This window comes from Corvus brachyrhynchos, unplaced genomic scaffold (genome assembly GCF_000691975.1).
Source record: "Corvus brachyrhynchos isolate BGI_N302 unplaced genomic scaffold, ASM69197v1 scaffold115, whole genome shotgun sequence".
Lineage (NCBI taxonomy): Eukaryota > Metazoa > Chordata > Aves > Passeriformes > Corvidae > Corvus > Corvus brachyrhynchos.
In genome coordinates, this window is record NW_008239553.1 from 1,542,225 (window position 1) to 1,563,427 (window position 21,203).

The following is a 21,203-nucleotide window of genomic DNA, read 5'->3' on the forward strand; positions in this document are numbered from 1 at the left end:
AATAAATATTTCTTTCCCTCATGTAAAAACAAAAAATTCCCAAGTAACTCCTAGGACACACAGAATGAAGACAGCAACCAGAAATAAGGTGACATGTTCCTCTGGTAAGTGTTGCACATTTATTCCTTTTTACCCATAAAAAAAGACGGTAATGAATTAAATGGGTATAGATGGGGAAAATAGAAAGAATAAAATGCAGGCTTCATCTGGATTTACTTGGTGCTACATAATAAATGTGTGTGGGAATTCCAAAGATGGCAATCCAAAGGACTCAATGAGATATTGCCTTTTTTTTTTCTTGAAGAGTCTGCAACTGTTTGCTAGTGGCTAATAGAAATCTCTAACTTGCATTGGAAACAAATGAGTCATCTTCTTCTGCAAGTTCAAGTCCTTTGAAGTAATATCTGATAAGATTGTATATAGGTAAACATATCTTTTCCTTGGATAGAAGTGGGAGAAACACTCAATTTGAATCCTGCTAATTCATGTTTGGCTACCAAGAATAACAGACAGTTTTGAAAATTGCGTGTAATCAAGATGCTCATGTAAAGTAGCAGTGCTGATTCACTAGGCTAAAGCTCTAACATTTCTGCAATACCTGAGAAATTCTCCCCTTCATAAATACTGCAAAGACAAGAGCATACAGTTTCTGTGCACAAATGTCCAGGTAGCTCTGCAAGCAGCCAGATTAAGCCCCTCCTTGATCAAATATTGTGTCAGGTCCATGCACATCTAGGATATCCTGTGCTTTGTCTTGAGAGGATAGGTAGAACAAAATCAATTCCTGCAATTGTCTTGCAAACCGGGCCTTTGAGTGGGGGCTTGCTACTCTTGTTTTGTTAACTTTTTTTTGTGTGTGTGTTCTGAGGAGACTCCAAAGTGGTTTTTATGGGAGTGTTTTGGCAGCAGTATCAATTACCTCTCTGAAATGCCTGTAGACCAACACACACAGGATGGGGAAAAACCAGGCAGAATGAGAGGTCTGTGTGCACGATGTCACTGCAGTTACAGAGACATGGTGGGACAGCTCACATGACTGGAACGCTGTCAGGGATGGCTACGACCTTTTTAGGAGAGACAGACCAGCAAGGGGAGGTGGTGAAACTGCTCTTTGTGTGAGAGAGCAGCTGGGCTCTATCGAGCTCTGCCTCAGGCTGGGTGAAGAACAAGACAAGAGCTGATGGGTAAGAACTCAGGGACAATGTGGGTGACACTGCTGTGGGTGTTTGCTACAGGCCACCCTGTCAGGAAGAGGAAGTCAATGAGGAATTCTCTCATCAGCTGGAAGCAGCCTCACAGTCACAGGCTCTGGTATTCATGGGGAACTCCTGCCCTGATATCTGCTGGAAAAACAACTCATGTGGGCACACAGGAGCCCAGGAGGTTCCTGCACAGCACTGATGGTAACACTTTGACAGAGGTGGTGGAGGATCCATCGAGGAGAGGTGTGCTGCTGGACCTTGCACTGACAAACAAGGAAGGACTGGCTGGGAATCATAAAATCATAGGATCACTAAGGTTGGAAACAACCTCCAAGTTCTACAAGTCCAACCATTAACCATGTGAAGGTTGGGGTCAGCCTTGGCCGCAGTGACCATGGAGTGCAGGATCCTACACAGAGGAAGCCGGGCAATGAACCCTTGATTTCAGGAGAGACATCTTTGGCGTCCTCAACTATCTACCTGGAAGAATCCCATGGGTTAGGGATCTGGAAGGTAGGGGTGTCCAGGAGAGCTGGTTAATACTCAAGCATCACTTCCTCCAACCTCAAGACTGCTGAATCCCTATGAAGAAGAAATCACACAGAGCAGGGCAGGAGACTTGCATGGATGAGCAAGGAGCTTCTGGCAAAACCCAAAAGGAAGAAGAAAGTTAAGGAAATGTGGAAAAAGCAACAGGCTGTTTGGGAGGAATATAAGAATGTCGTCAAAGTTTGCAGAGACGTGATGAGCAATGCTCAGGTCCTCTGGTAAGGGATGTCAAGGGCAACAAGAAAGGTTTTCCACCCAATTTTCTCAAACCTGTTTTCAGATTACACAGTGAGCCTGTAAGATGGAATGGGTTATTTCTTATCATGGAAGAAAAAGACTAACTGGGTGCATTTACAGTACAATAATGAAGGCTGTGTAATATCATCCTGCTAACTCTATTTTGTGCTTTAACAAAATAAAACCCAGTAACAAACAAGATACAAAAAAGTGAATTTTGTAGCTGAATACCTATCTTTTAACATTCTGCCTTTTTTTTTTTTTTACATTTAAGTGAACTTAATATAAAAATACTTTTGGAAAATATTTGATGAAAGTATTATTCTGTAGTTCCTATTTGAATTACTGTGAACGCATTTCACGTCTGAAGTGCCTACTTGTGAGGCTTTTTGTATTACAATATTGCAGCATACTTGCTAATTAAGCAGCTGGCACTGCTGTCCTGTTAAAAAATAAGAGCCGTGGAAGCACTGATCTGCTTTCCTGTGGCTTCTCATTTTAGTACACATAATTTGGTAAAGCACTTATTATAATTTAGCCCAGGTTGGAACAAACCTTGAAAAATCGTCTCTTGTTTAGCACCCTGACCGCTTGACTTTAAAACCTCCATGATGGGGACTCCACTAAGGCCCTGGGACACTGACTGTTTTCAGTCCAAAAAAATTCCTCTCTTACATCAAAATGAAACCTCTCTGAGTACAGCTTGTGCCCTTTGCTGGTTGTGCTCTCCATGGGTGTCCTTGTGAAGAGAGAGCATCCACGCTTTTTGTGACTGCCTTTTGGGAACTAGAAAACTATGATGAGGTTCCCCTGAGCCTCCTCTTCTCCGGGGTGATAAGACCTAACTCCTTAAGTCTTTCCCCACAGAGCAGGTTCTCCAGCTCTTTAATCACCTTTGTGGCCCCCCTTTGAGCCCTCTCCAGTGTGTCTTTTTTGAACTGTGCATACCAGGACTGGGCACAGTACTGCAGGTGTGGCCTGACAAATGCTGACTAGACTAGGATGATCACAACTCTGTCTCTGCTAGTTATGCTCCATGGATGCAGCCTAGGATCCAATTTGCCTTCCTTGCTGCAGCAGCACACTGTGGGCTCATGTTATCCTGTCCACCAGGATTTCCAGATCCCTTTCACCAAGGCTCCTCCTCAGATGGGCAGATTCCATCATTTACTGGGAACTTCGGTTATGCCATCCCAGGGGCACAACCTTTCTCTTGTCTTTGTTAAACTTCATACTGTTCTTTCTATCCCACTTTTCCAGCCTGTCCAGGTCTCCCTGTAAGATGTCCCTTCTGACATGTTCAATGCACCACCCAGTCTGGTGCCACCACCAGATTTGCTGAAGGTGCTTTCAATCCCATCATCCAGACCATTGAGGAGGATGTTAAACAGCATGGGGCCCTACAGGGATTGGGTAGGCAGGAATTCCTCCTGAGATCTTGCAGGACCAGAAACTCTCTTGTGTTTGGTAGGTGTGAGCTTCCTGAAGCTGATCAAAGGAGGAGGAAGCCATTGGTGAGCAAGGAATTAAATGGAAAACTAAGCCAAGAACCAGCCTCCTTCAGGTAAGCATCAGAATTCAGAGTTTGGTAAAGGAGCCTCTACAACTATAAATCTTGAATCAGCCCTTTGAGTCAGAGGTTCCCAGCTGTTCCCAGCTGGACTCACAGTCAGAGAAGCTGAGCTCTGTCTAATATTAGCAGGAGCTGAGTGCCAAACTCAGCCCCTTACAGAGCTGAGATATTGTATTTGCCTCTGAGAGAGGCAGTGCCTCTGACCCATCCTTCTCCTTGGCCTACAAAGGAAATAGCTGAAGCAGTGGGTCTCCTGGAATTTCAGGGAGCCTTCTGCATATATATCCTGTTTGCCCAAATAGAAGCGTTCTGGGGATGCATAACCTGGGAGTGGCAATAGGGTGTGCAATCCGTATTGATCTACTACTACTAGTACCAGAAACACTTGAAAATGGTATTTCTTAGAATATTTCAAATCCTCAGTGCTTTTCTCAGATAAATTGTCATCAGGAGAGCCTCTGGTTTTGTCTGACTTCTTCAGGAAATGAAGCTTGTGCCTTTGTGCTGGCAAGCAATCTGTCCTTGATATGTTTGAACCTACTGGCCAATCTTAACCTAATGGATACATTACTCTCCTGTAAGGTAGCAGGAATCAAGACTAAGTGGTTTTTTTATCATTTCTCACAGTAGTATTGATGTATATAGTAATTAACTTTCAGAATTTTTCTCTGACGTTTTCATTCTGTGGTTTCTCTTCTATATATATACAATTAGTCTAAAAATCACCTTGCTTCTTGAAGCAAAAATCATTTTAAAAATACATGAGATGATCTAACGTGTGGTAGTCACAGTTTTGATGCAATGATATATGTTTGTGAGTAATAGCTCTGGTAGCACACTGAATGATGTAATGATAGGAAATTATTGGTTGATACCAGTGTAATTCAGAATAGAAAATAGCCTTTCATTCAGAAGTTATCTATAACACTTAGTTCTATTTGATGCTGAGATGGCAAAATGTGCAACAGATTCACTCAGTGAAAATTGCCTACATTTCACAGAAATTACAAAATGGGAAGAAAACAATAGCAAAGGGCTTGGAAGGATGAAGGAAATGACCCTTCTCTTATTACTAGTTTTTTTTTTTTTAAACAAACACAACAACCTGTTTTCTGTTCTCCCTCCATTAAAGAAGGAAGGAGTTCTATACATGTGAGGGAAAGACTAATCAGGAGGTTTCTTTAAGACTTAAGAGCAAACTACTTACATACAAAATGATAGTTGCATATAGAAGTTCTGTCATCTTCAGATAAATGCAGACAGCATCATCTTCAACTTATCTCTGCTTAGATTAACAATGAGCAGCTGAGATGCAAATGTTGAGGGCTGAGGTAACGGTGTTGAGCTGAAAGAAAAACTCCAAATAACTTTTCAGCTCTGTGGCACTACCCCCAGACTCATTTACCACAAGACTAGCAATAAATCTTTAGATCAGTGAAGCAATTCCCAGCCTTGATGGCAACTGGAATGCCTCCTTGCTTCTGGATACTCAGATCTTGCAGTGTCCATACTCAGTTAGAAAGAGGTTTGTGCCTTTCCCACTCAGATTTAGCCACAGAAAGTCTTGCATTTGTGCTCTCCATGCTCAGTTATGATAAATCGCTCTATTCAGGATGGGAACACTGATCTCAAAAATCTAAAATTGTTTCCAATGCAGAAGACAGCAACATCAGTTACTGGTGTCACTGCATTTTAGTGATCTCCTGGTAAATACTGAATAGGATTCAAAGTAGACATCTTGAAACTTCTGCAACCAATAATTTCTAGTTAGCTGGATGCTGACACTCCTCCAATAAAGCTATTACTTTCTGTAATGTCATTATTTCACTGGAATTACTCATATACGGGAGACATTTTTTTCTGATTATTTATCTCCCAAGCCTATAATTCATTACAATTGCTCATATAATATTAGAGATTTTGTGTACATACCTGAGAAAGGTCTTAAACAGTATGTTCAGACTTGATGTTGCCTGGGAAGTAGGAAAAAACCTCACTCATTTTTTGTGCGGAAGGACATCACTGTGACTGAAGTGGTTTCTAATATTTGATTTTAATATTCATTGGTGAGTTGCTGAAAAGAACCCTGCTCTATAGCTTCAACACAGAAATAGCAGACACACTTTTTCTTGCTTCATTCATTCATTCATTCATTCTCTCAGCACCCTTAACACTGAAGGGAGTCAACTGCAGACTCCAGACCCTTTGAAAATATAATGCAAAATCCACTTCTACTCAGTGTTTTTCCTACTATAAAAGATAGCCATACTGTATGGTTTATGTTTTTTGCTAATTAAAAGGTAAATGAGTCCATCTTACCTCATCAATTGTATAACAAAGACATTTTTACCATTAAATACATGGTAGAATCCTTAGGGTTTACTGTTTGTTCTCAAAATGAAATCTTCAGTGACAAAAATGCAATAATTTTTTTTCCCAAGTCCAACCTTTCAATACTGTCATTTATTTAATTCCTATTATAATTTCCTTAAAAATTCAAAGCTTTTTCCTCTGGCTGCAAACAGTATTCTTCCCTGTTTTTCTTTTAATTATTTTTGAAATGCAGTTACAATCACATCTATAAAATACATATACATGTTGCTCTGTGAGACAGCCAATTCTGTCTCTCATGTATCAGCTTAGAGACATCAGAGACAGTTTTGTTATCAATGCTTATCTTTCCACTGACTTGAGTGAACTTTAGATGAGCTTCATGGTGAGTTTATCTGATGATGGACCTCTAGTGAGGATTAGGCATAACCTAACAGTATCTGCAAATTGCATTTAGCCTTTACAATTAACCAGACAACAAATAAATCAAGAGAGGAATAGACTGAAGGGTCTCCTCAATGACAACAAGCTGTGCAGTCACAGAGATGGCCATTAGTCAAGCTAAGCTAGGAAAGGCAGGCTTCAGACTAATGCTCTTTTTTTTTTGTCTGAGCAGTGAGATTTAAAATTTCTATGGAATAAAAAAAAGACTAATAGCATTCTTGACAAAGAAAATTGAGGGAATGAGAACATCAGTTGTAGGAATGACTGATAAAATTATTTAATTGACACTAACATAAAGATAGATTTAGACCAAAAGTATGATGGGCAAGTGATGGATTAAGCTTTTCGGTATACAAGAAGGCTTTCTTTTGCATCTGACTCTAGTGGAGATGAAGAGATCATTTCACTCTAATTTGACAGGAAGGTGCAAGTACTGTGGATGAAAAACCAGAATAAAAACTGCAGGTTCAAAAACATTATTTCAAATACTTTTTACAGGAACATCAATAGTAAAACTGTAGTCAAAGCTCACAGAATTAACATTTCTTGAATGCAAAATTGGACATCTCTTCATGTAACTTCTGTGGTTTTATTCAAATAACATAGAACATTTTGTGGCACAAAAAAGCTTCAAGTTTCAAAAATTACTTAGTGGCAATTAGCAGCTGAGATCTAGGGAATATCAGTCAAAACTGCACTTTTGATAAGGTAAACATCACTTTGCAAAAATTATGTTGCTGTTTCCAGATCTATCTTATCTGAATTGTGAGGATCATGCAATGGCTGAGAGAACAGCTTCAGCAAATGATTAAAAATATCAAATAAAATCTGCAAAGTTGAGCTTCCCATGTATGTACATCAGCATTTACGAATTGCATAAAATAAACTTTATCCCAGCAGTTTTTGCTCAAACACCCAAAGACAAATCTAGACTCCTATAACCCTACTGCATCTGACAAAAGAGGGTAGGAAAAAGAAATAGGGGACACAGCTTCTGCTTCTAGCTTGGATTATGAACATTATGCTACATTGCAGTAAAAACCGTTTGCTTTTAAACAAGTGAATGATGAGTGAATTGTTCAAAAGTTTGCAGAGACTTTTTAGCAGTTTCTGAAAAAGGACCTGTAAGTATTACTTATCCTGTGCAATATCTGACATGTTTTCTTATTGAAAGAGAAGCGAATTTGAGAACTTGCAGTGAATAAACTAATTTGCTGCAGAGAAAATACAATTTGCCAGGGGGGGAAAAGGGAAGTAATACTGGAATCTCTGCTCTGTAATTTAGTTTTGCACATCCCGATGCCAGCTGTAACCACAACTGAGATGAGCAAACTGGTGAAACTCCACTGGTTGTAGACGCACAGGCCAGGGTTAATTTAGTCACTGGAGAGAGCTAAACCGCTGGCTTTCATATACAACCCTACAACAAGTGCTATCTCAGATACAGAGCGGCAGGAAGTAGAGTTTTAGCCGCTCCTCTGACTGATGCTGGAGCACCGGACACGAGTCAAAGGGATTTCAAGGGGCCGCGAGGGAACCGCAGGGCGCTGCCGGGCTCGCAAGCACAGCGGAGCTGTGTGAAGTCCCCGCTGTCCCCAAACGCCGTGCCTCTTGTCCGCCAGCAGCACACGCAGACACGTGTGTTTAGCGCTGCTGCCGTACCGGAGTCTGGGAAAAGTGCGTGTATTCCCTTTCCGCAGCCCCGTCCCCCTTGTGCCGCGATCCCGCGGGCGGGCGGAGGCAGGGGCACAGGGCAGGGCAGGGCTAATCGCCCGCGCTGCACCTCCGGGCTCCCTGCGTCGTGCTTCCAAGTGCCTCTAATTGGATTGCCGTAATTTCTGCCCTTCCTAAAGCGGCGGGTGGCGAGGGGAAATGGCCCGGGGGAGGGGGGAGGCGGTGGGCGGCTCTCGGCTCCGGCGGCACGGCCGCTCCGCTGCCCATAAAGCGCGGCGGGAGCGCGGCGCGGCCGCGGCCATGCAGTGAGAGCTCGCCGTGGGACCAGCCCGGACCGGCCCCCGCCACGCCACGGGAGCACTGCGAGGGACTGACCGCCCCAGCTCAAGGTACCCCCTCCCGGCCCTGCTCCCAGCGGGAATGGGGCTGCCGAGCCCTGGCAGCCGCGCCCTGGCAGCCGCCCTGGGGAGTAGGTTCGCCCCCACTGCCCACCCAGCCGCCCGTGCCCCGGGCCACGCAAAGCATTTACCCCGTTGCGGTTTCTTTCCAGATGCAGAGGTGCACCACTTTCCTGTTTCTGTCTTTAATCCTTTGTGCCACCCTCTCGGAAACACTCGGGCTGGTTTTCTCAGTAAGTATCTGTGTCTCAGCTGGCAAGGAACTGGGAACCTCCCGGGGATCCACACTGCTCTGAGGTATAGGGATTGCAAAGGGTGCGGCACTCAAAACCATTTCGGGCTATAAACAGTTTGCTCTTTTTTTCCCAGCTAAGAATTTGGAGATTTTAAATACTAAAATCCCTTATAGCAAATACTATGACTAAGAATGTCTAGTTGACAGACCAAAGTTGAATGGGTGTCCCACCTCTCTCAGAAAGATGATGTACATATGGACCTCTTTTATGAAGAAGCTGTCAGGTAAATCCAAGCAATAAAAAGAAGCACTGTTGTTTGTTAAGGTGGCTATCAGGTGGTAATATAAACTAAGTATAAAGTTGAAATTTCTGCCTCCCAAGTGTGATGTGCAGTCATCACTTACGTGGTGTGAAACCTTCAAATCGCAGGGATGTCAATAGCAGCACTATAGATTTAGGGAGAGGGTGAGAGCTCACCATGATTATTTGCTTCAGTATGATTTGCTTTATTTTTAAAATATTTTTTTCTGGATTTTGAGCCTTCAGAAGACTCTGCTAAGAGAATGTCCTTTTGAGTGTAGGTTGTGCAATAACATACTTGCATTTTTTTTTTCTTTAAGGCAAAAGACAAAAGGGGTTGGACTTTGAATAGTGCTGGTTACCTCCTTGGGCCACGTAAGTGAGGCACTTTTTTTTTCATTACTTCAAAATGCAGAAACTGTGTTATTTTCTCTGAGTATAGCAATTTTGTCTAAACCTGCAAGACTGAAGAAATTCATTTGGGAAAACACTTGTTTAGATGTTTGTTACATGGCTATCATAGAACTGAGTTATCTTAGACAACAGCTGTTCTTTTCTAAAGAAGTGTTATGGGAGGCCTTATGTCCACAAACTCATCTGCTCACATTTTGTGCTTCTGAACTGTAATTGTCATACGACAAATACGTCACCACCAGAAGTTTTAAAAAATCTTAGAGCATCTTAGATGTCAAGGGCAGAATGACAAAATGTGGCATTTGGCACTTCTCCATGTATTTCAGATTTCACCTTTAAATCTTTTTACAAAATATTTCACTACTTGACTTTATTATACTACATTCTTTTTAATTGAAGCAAAATAAAACAGTAACTTGCAAACTCAAGACTGTTGATAGATCACTATGTGAAAAATAAATATATAAGGTGTTCAAAATACAGGAGCACTGGCTTACAGTGGAGATAACAAATGCAGGTTGTAAGAAAAGTAATGCAGTACTAAGCTGTTTCAAATATTTTTCTTTTTACTATTAATTCTCGTGAATGTGGTAACATTCATTACCAAAGTTTCTATATTTTCAGTCTCAGTAACACACAGACAAATACTACAGATGCTTACTCTTGACACTTTTCATTCTTTTAGCTAGCAGTAAGGATACTTAAAAAAAAAGAAAAGAAGTTTAATGCATCTTAAATGTATTAACTGGTTCTGTAAATGTCTGGAAGTATATTTGCCCAAAGCAGATCTAAGAAAATTGGGAAAAGTACAGTAGGGAAATTTGCTTGTCAAAGACTTGTATCTTATATCTAAGACTGGATAATAGGAATCATCCTTTGTTGCAGGTCGTATTGATCAGCTTTTACTGATAAAGGAAATGCCCATTGCAAGGGGGAGAGAAGAGGCACCAGGGGCATGTAAGATAGTTTCTGAAGGTTATTCACGTAAATGATCTGCAGTTTTCTTTTAAGCAAACTCACCAGCAGCATTCTCTTAAAGACAGAGGAAAGAGTAGTAAGAACAGCTTCCCAGTGTACATGCAGATACACACAGTTTTTCTTTACAACTTCTAAATCCAGTAATAGCTTCAGCAAGTTTGTAGCACAGGACTGGGTCTGTAATTGAGACAAATCATAAGCACAAATTTAGAAGAAAGGTTACTGTATTTAATGACACGTTAACTTCTTCCTTGTAATTTTGTACATCAAAACTGGCCATCATGATCTTTTCGTTGAAATCCATGAAAAGCAAGGAAAGGTTGTTGCTAAGTCAATTAACTCCTCTGATTTTTAATTTATTTATCAGATGCAGTAGATAACCACAGATCTTTTAATGACAAGCATGGTTTCACTGGTAAACGTGAAATACCACCTGATGAGGATATTAAAGCAGGTAATGAAAATCTGAAAACCAGCCTTTTTGATTTATTTTATATGTTTAGTAATTTAATTACTATTGAATTAACTGATTACCTGGATACAAAACTATTTCTGCATTTCAGCAGAAATCCTAATAAACATATGAAATGAAAAAAAAAAAGACATTTGGCCATATGGTGTGATCTTTGTATGGTCACAGATTACAACATCTAAGTGCTTAGGAAAATGTATCATAATTTTGTTTCTTTAAATGTGGAATAGATCATATTGCTTTGAAAAAACTTTGATTTTTTTCTCTTTTCATATGTGCAAATAAGTGTTTCAAATGTCACTCCAGCCACTCCAGAGTTAATTGTTTTTTGGCAAAAAAGAGGGTGCATATAGGCATCTTTCACTAATGAAGGCTATAGAAAATACAAAGTCTCAGTATTTCCTATGATTAAGCAAGGTGGATTATCTTCATTAAAAGATTGAAAACCTGGTCACAACTGAAGTCAACCTGTTTTGATGTTGCATCCGTCAGAATTTAATAAGTGGCAATGAAAAGGGACCAGCCTTGTTCTGGATTTGTCATCCAAAGCTGGGCCTCTAAAACATATGTCTAGATTCCCTTTATGAAAAGAAGCTGACAATTTTTAGGCTTTATCTTGAACACCTATTTCAGGATAAAATGCAGAAATTTCGAGAAAAACCCATTTTATCTCCTGAGGATGAAACTAAACCTGCTGCAGACATCTAAAGTGAGCTGGGATGAATCTCATCCTTAGGCTGATAAAAGTGACCACTGCACTAATGGGGGCAAAACAAAGGTTTTGGAGCCTATTTTAAATACAACCGGAACAGCACAAATGCAGTTAACACTAAATGAGTTCATAAATAAAGGAAATGTGCTTAATTACAATCTCATACGTACGTGCTTTGTAAAGAGAAGAGAAACATGAATACCTTTCCTAGTTGGTGACACTCTCTGAAGGACTGTCAGTTCAGGTCTGGTACACAGTTATACAGTGGGGTTTTGTGTGTGGTATTTTTTTGGTGCTCTGCTTTGGTTTTGTTTGTTGGTTTCTAAGGAAAAAAACCCCAACCCTGCTTTCTCAAATACCGATGTAAAAACAATATTTGGCCATTCAGAGACAATGTGAAAGTAAGGGATTTGTAATCCAGCAGTAGAGAGCACATTGCAACGTTGCCATTTGTGCATGTACCAGGTCTGTCACAGGAATATGAACTTACAGATTTATGGAACTCTCTTGCTGGGTACTGTTGTGCCTTTACAATTGCAGGCAAACCCAACCAAACTTGTCAGGATGAGACTTCAAAATTATACAGCTGCCTCTGCTATGAACTTCATTCTCTTCCCTTACCAAAAGTTTCTTTGAAGCTGAAGTTTATTACAGAGTTCCTACCCAAAGGAGATTTAAATACATATATATATAAAATGCATAAGTTAATCAGAATCTTATTTTAATTGAAAATTAAGGATTTTCCTGATTATTTGCAAAACCACCTTAAAATGGCAATATACGCACATATTATTTTATTAATATAAGAGTTCATGCAAAGGACTGTGCTCTCCTTGAAGGAATGTTGCAAAATTCATAAGCTCTCCAGATAACCTAGAAAAATTTGTAAGCTGATTAGGGACTGAACACTAGGGCCAGGGAAAAAAAAAAAAACCAAACCACAACTACAACCATCTATGAAAATAATTAGTCAAATATTCAAATCACAAGATCATAAGGATTTCTTTACTGAAATCTGCAAGTTATTGAATGTGCAGAATTACGGTCAATAGCAGAGTACAATATTCCCAAGTCACTGAGGAAAATTATTTATCCAATAAATATCACATAGATAATAAAATCTGGGTAGGAAAGTGACTAACACAATGCTAACAAAAATCCATAACAGGTTAGGTGGGAATAAAAGTTAAGGAAAAATTCAAATAAAAGAGTATTACTAATGCAAATAATAGTAACATCTTTGTGTCAGCTCAAAGACTGGAAGACAAGATTTTTAGGTGCAGGTATATTAAATGCATTCTTAAATGCTTATTCTCCATGTACCAGAAACCTTTGTGTCCCTTACAACCCTCATCAATGTTTTTAATTTGTGCTACAGAGCTCAGTCTGCCTTCTGACCCATCTGATAATGTTTTCAGTGATGTAATAATGGACTGTTCCTTCTGGTACCCACGTCTGTGTGCAGAGAACTAAAAATCTTGGGGAAATTACTTACCATTTGTTCTTAATAGAGAGCAGTTCTCCATCCTCCTAAAAACATCAAGGTGTCTTCCTCCAACCTCCTGCTAATTCCTTTTTTTCGTCCCATTAACAGATGCAGAAAACATCCTTCTCAAAAGTACAATAACAAGCACCCATTAGGCCATTAAAATAGCATCAAAAAGCTATTTTCACAAGATCAAAGACAAGTATATTGGATTAGATTCCTATGTAAAAACATAATCTTTCTGGACTTTTAGAAAAACACGCAGGCCTAGCTTTTGGGTTACAAATCACTTCTATATCATTTGAAAAGCTATATGAAGAGCTTTTAACTGTTCTGTAAAGTTGATGATTTTGTTGGCTAAATTTAAAATTTAGCCTATCCCTGCAGGCTCAGGTGGACACAAGGGAGAGAGTTGGGAACAGAGGGTAACTCTCTTCTGCAACAGATCTCATAAGGCCCAAAGACCACAACCATTTCCTTAATATAATACCCAAAGACCACAATACCATTACCATAGCAGCTGCTATGCATCAATGGCATACAAAGCTGGGTGATTTTGATTCTGAGAATTGCAGTTACCTACCTTATACGGGCTTCACTCTTCCATGAAATGAGGTTTTTCATCAAGGATTTTAAGGAAAAAGGAATTTCAGATAGTTTGGGGGATTTTTTCCCTCCCCAGAGTACTCATAAACTTAGCCACAATATCTCACATGATGTATCTTTGAGCCATGTTAACTCTCAGTAACACCCAGCTTGTTTTACAGGGAATCTTGGAAGACCCGTGGCTGATGAAAACATTGTGCGCACAGTAATTGAATTTTTGACTTACTTGCATCTTAAAGGTTAGTGAATACCTTCTAATATTTCACAGGGTATGAAATTTACTGAGGAGACAAGACTATCCCTTAATGTACACATCTGCTGCAGATTTGAGTGTGCAAGACTTTGAACAGCACCTTTGGGATCACACACACAGAGTGCAGGTGGATCCTGCAAAATTGCACCTCAGTGGAGATCTGATGTAGCAGAGTTCTGATCCCATTCCATCACTTGTTACTGACAAAAGAAGTACATCTCCCTTTTTGCATGTATTCTACAATAAAGTTGCATGATAAAATTGCAACAACACTTAGCTGAATGTTGGCAAACAGCTCAGAATGCTCTTAAGTAAAAACCCTGTACAGCCTCACAGTTGTGACAGGAGTTGTAATACTGAGCTTACAGCTGGTTCTCTAAGAATGGTAACTTCACTATGGAATTCAGTGAAGAAGAAATTTGTCTGCTTCTGAGTTTTCACTAGTTTTGCTTTAAAAAACCACAAACAAACATGGTTTTTAGCTTTTAAAAACCTCTTCAGCTCTTCTAAAATTGTCTACAAAATGTATAAAACCATAATGTATAGCTGCAAAGAAAACAACAGGTAGGAAGTTGTTGTTGTACTGCAAATGTTTGAGGATTTTTCTGTCTCAGAAAGTAGACAACTCAATAAATTAGTAACTTCTATATTCTTGCATTTGTATACAACAAATTGTGAGCAATTTTGTAGTAAGTGTATGCTGTAGAACTGTGTGTTCATTTGTGTTTTAACTTTGTTATTAAAAGAGACTTTCAACAGATCTGTTCATTTTCTGCATACCTGGGATGCTTTTTACTCATTGTTTTCTGAATTATTTGTATCCATCCAAGGAAAAGAATTCAATGTTTATTGAATTGAATTTGCATTTGAAAACAAAACCTCTTTATAGCTAGTCTTAAGGGCGTGAAATAATTCAAATATATACTTAAAGTAGATTATTAGCATGTATATTTACTGTGGACAAAGTGTAGTTTGTTTGTTGTGCCACTGTGAAGAAAGAGCCCAAAACACTCCTTTACTCTGCTGTGTGAGCCTAGGAGGCAAAATCAATATTTGGACACAACAAAAAGGGTGTGAAGTTAAGCTCAAGCACACACTCTCTGAGTAGGCTAAAAGCTGCCAAATCAGACAAGAAAACAAAATGCATCTCACAGAACTACAGATTACTTCTTCCCTGGAACAAAGGAGCAAAAAAGGCTCCCTTCTTAGGGCTGTGATGACAAACAGTTGTTTTTGTCCAGAAAAGGTGGTGTAATTACCATGTTCTTGTGAAAAACAAAAGAATGGATCTCCAGGTCTGGCTTTACACAGACATAGTTCTTGTATTCTCAGGTTGCAACAGACACAGAATGTTATCACATGTTATCTCTTAACAATAGTTATTGGAAAGGCTTAGTACAAACTCTTACACAAACCAGAACTGTAGATCTAGCAGGTGAAAACCGTATTTTTTCCATGATAGAAATCCTTTAATACTTTTACATAAATGAAACCTTACTACATTGAATTCATTGGTTTAGGTATGTTCCTTGCTGGGGAAGGCGGAAAAATCCCACTCATGGGGTTCAGATTCAGAGAATAGTTATTCAGATTAGACACACATACTAATCTGCAAGAAAAAGGCAGTATTTTTACTGCTAAAAAGTACCTTGGTGATAACTAAAAGTGGCCTTCAGCTCTTTCTTTTGGAAATTATTCCCTCCAACTTTAAGTGCTTCTCATAAAGAGCAACATGCAGGATGGCAGCTGTAATTAGATAATATTAAGTCTTTTGAGATGCTGGGATCCAGCAATATCAATTGACATAATAAAATTAATATAATTTAATTGTTCTGTCACTGCTGTTTCTAAAATGTTGAAATTATATCAGGAAGATATTTTTGACATTCAAAAGAAAAAAACCCAGTATTTTATAAATTAAAATATGAAAAGTTCAAAGATTTGCCTCTTATAGTTGAGAAAAGTATTAAAATAATTTTTATTACTGAAACTGGATTTCATTACTCAATTGGTAAGATAAATATGCATACTTACACATGTGTTAATTACTTTTTTTCCCCCTATTTTGCAGAGATGGGAGCACTGGACAAGCTACCTACACCAGAGGAAATGAACCAGTCTTGAAGAATGCATTTTTATTTTGTTGCAGTGTAGATTTAGACTGAATTCTAAACAAAAGACCCGAATGACCTGAAGTTAAGAAGAATTGTTTGCATTTATCTGCTAAATGGTAAACAGCATTCTGCCCTTTGGTTGGTTTGTTGGGTTATTTTTGCTTTTTTATTCCCTTCCCTCCCTCTCCTGCAATGTTACAGTGTATAATTTTGCTTTGGTAAAATTTTTCTGTAGGTAAATGATAAAATAAAAATAAAGAGCAACTAAGTTGTTTCATTTTAAAATTGCATACGTATCAGCACACAGTGCATCATATACAAAGCCTGGGGTTAATTGGAAGATTACACTGCATCTATACTCTGCAATGTTAGAGCAAAATAAAACATAAATACTATATGTTGTCTGCTTAAGGTAACAGAAAAATAACAGTGACTTCAAAGTGCTGCCATGCAGAATCATTTTAGGTCACAGATCTGTCTGTACTTCTGTGCTTCAAGGAAACACTGTTTTCATAGACATGAAACAAACTCATGTTCATAATAAATTTCATATTATTCACCTGTACTATACCAGCCCATTGGCTGGGGCATATCTTGATGCAGTGCCAATTTAACTGTTCTGTGCAGGGTTACACAAATCTTACCTGTAGGATTCCCATGTCAGAAAGAACACTGGGGCTGTGCTCCTTCATGAAGAAAAGCTCCTGGCTGCTCCAAGGTTAAAAATATACTTTATGAGATGCTTTATTCTGAGTCTAGCAAAGCACTTGGATCCATGTTTAATCCATGCAAAATAGCTTTGATACTGGACCAGGATGCTAGGCCTGCACACAATAAATGTCATGTCAAGACTGAGGAAAGGTTTGAGATGATACAGAACCTTAGAGACGTTTTTCATATTCAGATGACTTTCAGCCTCTGCACAGTGCAATGAAATATCATCCTTTCAAAATGCTGACGTGCACTGGAGTGCACAGACTGACAGAAATTTTGCAGACCTTTGTTATCTAATCTGTTTTTCACTTCTAGCATAGCAGAATTCTAAAAGCCAAGCCACTAGTGTCTACTTTGTACTACTGACACAGCTATTCCACCTTGTCATTCAGGCTGTGCTCTTCCTTTGATAATCACTAAGCCTCTGATCTCATGTCTGGTGTTTTCCTTTCCAAAGTGTGAAAAGTACACTTTTCATCAGATCCAGTGAGCTTCTGAGCAAGCCCTCCACACTATGTTTTATTGGATTCCTTATTTTAAGAGTAATGAAAAAAATATACACTGCTAATAAAGATGCTGCTAGTTCAACATTTTTTGGTAAATTTATGGGCTTCCCAAAATGTGAAGAAAGAATAGAGTGAAATTTAACCTCTGTACATTAGTATAGTTCAGTAAGTCCAAACTCTCATTCCCACTCGTAATATCCACACTTCTCACACAACCCTGAAGTAGAGCTCACTAAAGTCAAGAGGTTTTCTTTTCACTGACTTACATGGACCTTGGTTCATGGACTGCTAAAACCCAGGATCCATTTGAAGAACTCAGTAGCAAACCATCTCTGGCAAAGCAGCTGAATCTCTGATCGAATAAAAGGAATTTCAACTTAGCACTGAATTTCTTTCTTTTTGAAATAGGGTAAAAAATTAGAAATAATAGGATAGAATTAGTAAACAGTTATTACTTTAATCAAATTAGCATACCCCGAGCTCCTTAGAGTTGGACTCATCCTGTTAGAATATTTATTCGAAATTCTGAAATTTGAGATTATTTGAAATAATAGAAAACTCACAGGATCAGGAAGATTTACAGCACTGTCTAAGCAGGGAGGCTCACAAGGTTTGATATTGTGCTGCACTGTTATACGTAAGTATTATAGAAATCAGATTATTATAAATTAATTACCAAAAGCAGTCCATATACTTTCATTAATAATTTCTGCATTCAAACATGTATTGATAATATTCTGAAATAGAGACAGGTAAAATTTTCAGCTTGTTTCTTTACCCTGTAACACTTCTTACCTTTGCAAATATGAAGGGGGAAAATGACAATAAAGGGCCATTCTTCTGGATCAATTTCACTTTTTCAGTAACATTATTATTTTATTAACACTCATTTTATTTAAAGTATGTCTTAAAGCACTTCATCTCAAACATAAATTCTGCAAATATTTGGAATAACATCTCCGTAATCGACCTCTTGGAAAAACACCTGATAAAAATGTCCTTCAAACCACAATTTGAAAACAGAAAGTTTCAACAGGGCAAATGGACAATAAAAGGATGTGATAAGTTTCAGTAGAAAATAGTAATAAAAAATCCCACTTTTGCCATCTCATTATATCATTTACTTGCTTATTTGTATACATTACATTCCACTGTTGTGTAGGATTAGCTCAAATTTATATTTACACAACAGACAGAAGTCAAATTTAAAAAAAAGATTAAAACTTTCTTGTGATGTTTGCCAGTGATATGAAATTACCCTTCATGCAAATTGAACTCTGACAATGAGCAGAAGGCTTGCATGATGCTGAATGACTGGACAATAAAATGGAAGATGAGATTAAATGCTGATGCAAGCAAATTATGTACGCAGAGAAAAACAACTCTAATTTTACATACGCATACTGGTGCTCCAAATTATGTCTGGAAACATAACTCAGACTCATTGTACACAGTCCTCTAAAAATGCTTTTTTAAACTTCAACAGTGGATAGAAAGCCAAAGGGAACATCAGGAATTACAACGAAAATGTACCGTTCCCAATTTTGATACCAACAGCAGTTCTGGGCAGTTCACTGCAAAGAAAAAAGCACTATTGGGCCAGAAAAGCCATAGGGGAAGGTGACAAATATTTTTACAATGATTTTTATACACAGAGAAACTAAATAGGTGGGAGATGAGAATCTTAAATGTTGTGCTAAAAGTGCTTAGCAAATTCACTTTTTCTTGTCACCCAAGATTTAATGATTAAACGCTAAATGATGATAAAATTATCAAGTAACACTTTTAAACTCCACACCCTGAAAGAAACAGAAGGCCTTTTCCATACATCTCATGATGAAATTGTGGCACAGGACTCTGTGGAGGCCATAGGTTCTGAAGCATTTATATTCATGGAAGAAAAGTCCTTCAAGGCTCAAATGTTTAATTAAATTTTTTTAGACTGAATTAGGGACGTGAGAGCACAGAGCTATAAAGAAACCTTAGAACCTGATCCAGGGATTAATTAAACAGGACTCCTTCAGCTGCACAGCATTTGATGACAGTTTACAAAAGAAACTTGGAAATCACATGTATTTGGCTAAAAATTCTGGAGAAATACTGAATTCTGAACACTACCTGTAACAAAAAAACCCCTATAATTTTATACAGTGTTTCACCTACCTGTCAGGTAGTCTCACTAAAACTTCTTTAAATGCAAATCAGTTCAGTGTAAAAGGGGGAATTTTGGGTGGCACAGCTGGCACAGAAGGGTCTATTCTGGTTAGGAAGTCATTAGGGAGCTGACAGGATACATGTATTTTCCCACCTGTCTACTCCTGTAAAGGTCAGACAGCAACATTAGCATAGGACATTAGAAAAACTAGATAGGACTCAGAGTACTGAGGATCTTTGAGGGGGCTTGATATTGACATTAATAACTCCCCAAAAAAGTGACAAAAGTATTTTTAGATTATTTCAGGATATGTGACACAAAATGGAAGCCTTTTAGAGAAGTGTTTTGCAGTTTGTTCAGAATGCAAGATTACCTCAGGAGCTTTCTAAGGCTAAAAGGGTTAAAAGGAAGTTTAGACCCAAGTGTTATTAGCAGAACAATTTTTCACCAATTCACAGAGTACGTTAACGGTGCAGTGCTTCTGTCACTATTCTGTGTTCTATCGCTTGTTTTTAAATAAATTCAAATAATAATTCTGATACTTAATTCCATGAGGACTGAGCGTGACCCAGCCATAGAAAACTGCACCTCATGGGTCCCTTTACTACTCAGATTCAGTAGCTGGCTATACAAATATCAATTTGTTAAGATTTTTAATACCTCAGAGCACTGGACATTTGTCAATGCATGTGCCACACTCAGAACCTCCTAGAAATGAGCTGTTAAAAGCCAGAGTTAAATTGAAGATGAGAATTATTTTATCTCCTTGCTTGTAAAAGAGAAAAAAACTTTATCAAAAATTTATTCCCAAAAACTTTACCAAATTCCCTTGAGATTCCACTTACGCATTTCTAATTTCATTATCTCCACAGGTTTTCTACTAATTAAGTATCTATAAATCATACAGCCTTTCTGAGTGCTGGGAGACATGAGTCTCATACAGAATGTCTACCTGAGGAGGAATTCTGAAATACCTGTTACCATTCAGTTGGATTTTTTTAGTTTCTAAAAGAAATACTGATTATTTACCACTTACCAACATAGATATAATTAATTCAGAACATAATAATTTCCCCTTCAAAATGTTCATGAGACAATGCATTTCCTTGAAATTATTCTATTTCATTAAAAATCATTCTGTTGGAAAATAACTGATCAGATTGATGAATGTCATGCCTATTATTTACATGTATCAATATTAAAGGTAGCATTTCTTGACAAAACTTAAAACTGATGCTTCAATTATTTACATCAATAAAAGTTCCTATGTCATATCTTCAAAAGGAGTATTCTTTGCTTACTATTTATTCAGATAAAAGTGTTGTAGAAAGACAATCTACTTCCCTGAGATCTTTTTGCAGTTTGATAAGGTTATCTGATTCTTCTTCAACTTCTAATCTAAAAGATAGTAGATTTAGGAATCATTAGCTTTCTGATGGTTTTCATACCTACTGTTCCCTGCAGCAAGCAAAAACCTATAAAAGTATTCTCCAGAGATTTCTGTAAGAATTTCATGCATCTTTTCTGCCAATCAATGTTTGAGGACACTTCTATTGAGTGACTGCTTCCAGGACTCTCCAGGGGCACTCTGGGCACTGGAACTGAAGAGGGCAAAGCGAAGATTTGAATCTGCTGCCTGCTAGCAGAGCGTGGGTGCTGGCTCTGAGTTTTAAATTAGGTGTTTGGATTGCCTCCTTCAAATCAAGCAGAATGAGCCCAGGCCCCAAGGCTTAGAGATCCAGTAGAAGCAGACAGGGAAAATAACCGTGCTTTTACAGCTCAACGTTACATTTCTGTATGACTTTGCAAAACATGGTTTTGCAAATTGTGCCTGCTTGGCTTTCCTGCT

The 21,203-nt window shown here is 38.5% G+C and overlaps 1 protein-coding gene and 1 long non-coding RNA gene across 6 annotated transcripts in view; one reads left to right on the forward strand and one right to left on the reverse strand.

The window, feature by feature from the left end:
* The window catches only part of LOC108448581, a 33,668-nt gene extending 12,473 nt beyond the window's left edge, over positions 1–21,195 (reverse strand). For 2 of the 4 annotated variants that reach the window (XR_001864527.1, XR_001864528.1), the window contains exons 1-6: positions 17,466–21,195; positions 16,624–16,803; positions 13,016–13,128; positions 10,379–10,513; positions 5,494–5,534; positions 4,769–4,906 (exon numbers count right to left, since the gene is read on the reverse strand). This is a non-coding gene — a long non-coding RNA (uncharacterized LOC108448581). The remainder of the gene's footprint in view (positions 1–4,768; positions 4,907–5,493; positions 5,535–10,378; positions 10,514–13,015; positions 13,129–16,623; positions 16,804–17,465) is intronic. The other 2 variants (XR_001864529.1, XR_001864530.1) reach the window with 2 other exon arrangements.
* GAL (galanin and GMAP prepropeptide) lies at positions 8,217–16,256 on the forward strand. Of its 2 annotated transcripts, XM_008639371.2 has the most exons (7): positions 8,217–8,399; positions 8,561–8,641; positions 9,265–9,319; positions 10,244–10,315; positions 10,704–10,790; positions 13,774–13,851; positions 15,937–16,256. In XM_008639371.2, exons 2-7 carry the CDS (start codon positions 8,561–8,563, stop codon positions 15,987–15,989), a joined length of 426 nt encoding a protein of 141 aa, XP_008637593.1. In that variant the 5' UTR covers positions 8,217–8,399; the 3' UTR covers positions 15,990–16,256. The 2 variants fall into 2 exon arrangements, with proteins under 2 accessions (XP_008637593.1, XP_008637595.1); XM_008639373.2 differs by lacking the exon at positions 10,244–10,315 and having other exon boundaries at positions 8,228–8,399.
* Positions 21,196–21,203: the final 8 nt, after the last annotated feature.

What these genes read in the sequence shown, in the direction of transcription:
- GAL (XM_008639371.2), top strand. Translation starts at nt 8,561, where the DNA reads ATGCAGAGGTGCACCACTTTCCTGTTTCTGTCTTTAATCCTTTGTGCC. An exon ending in TGGTTACCTCCTTGGGCCAC is followed by an intron (nt 9,320 to 10,243) that starts GTAAGTGAGGCA and finishes CCTTTGTTGCAG; the next exon opens with GTCGTATTGATCAGCTTTTA. An exon ending in TGATGAGGATATTAAAGCAG is followed by an intron (nt 10,791 to 13,773) that starts GTAATGAAAATC and finishes CTTGTTTTACAG; the next exon opens with GGAATCTTGGAAGACCCGTG.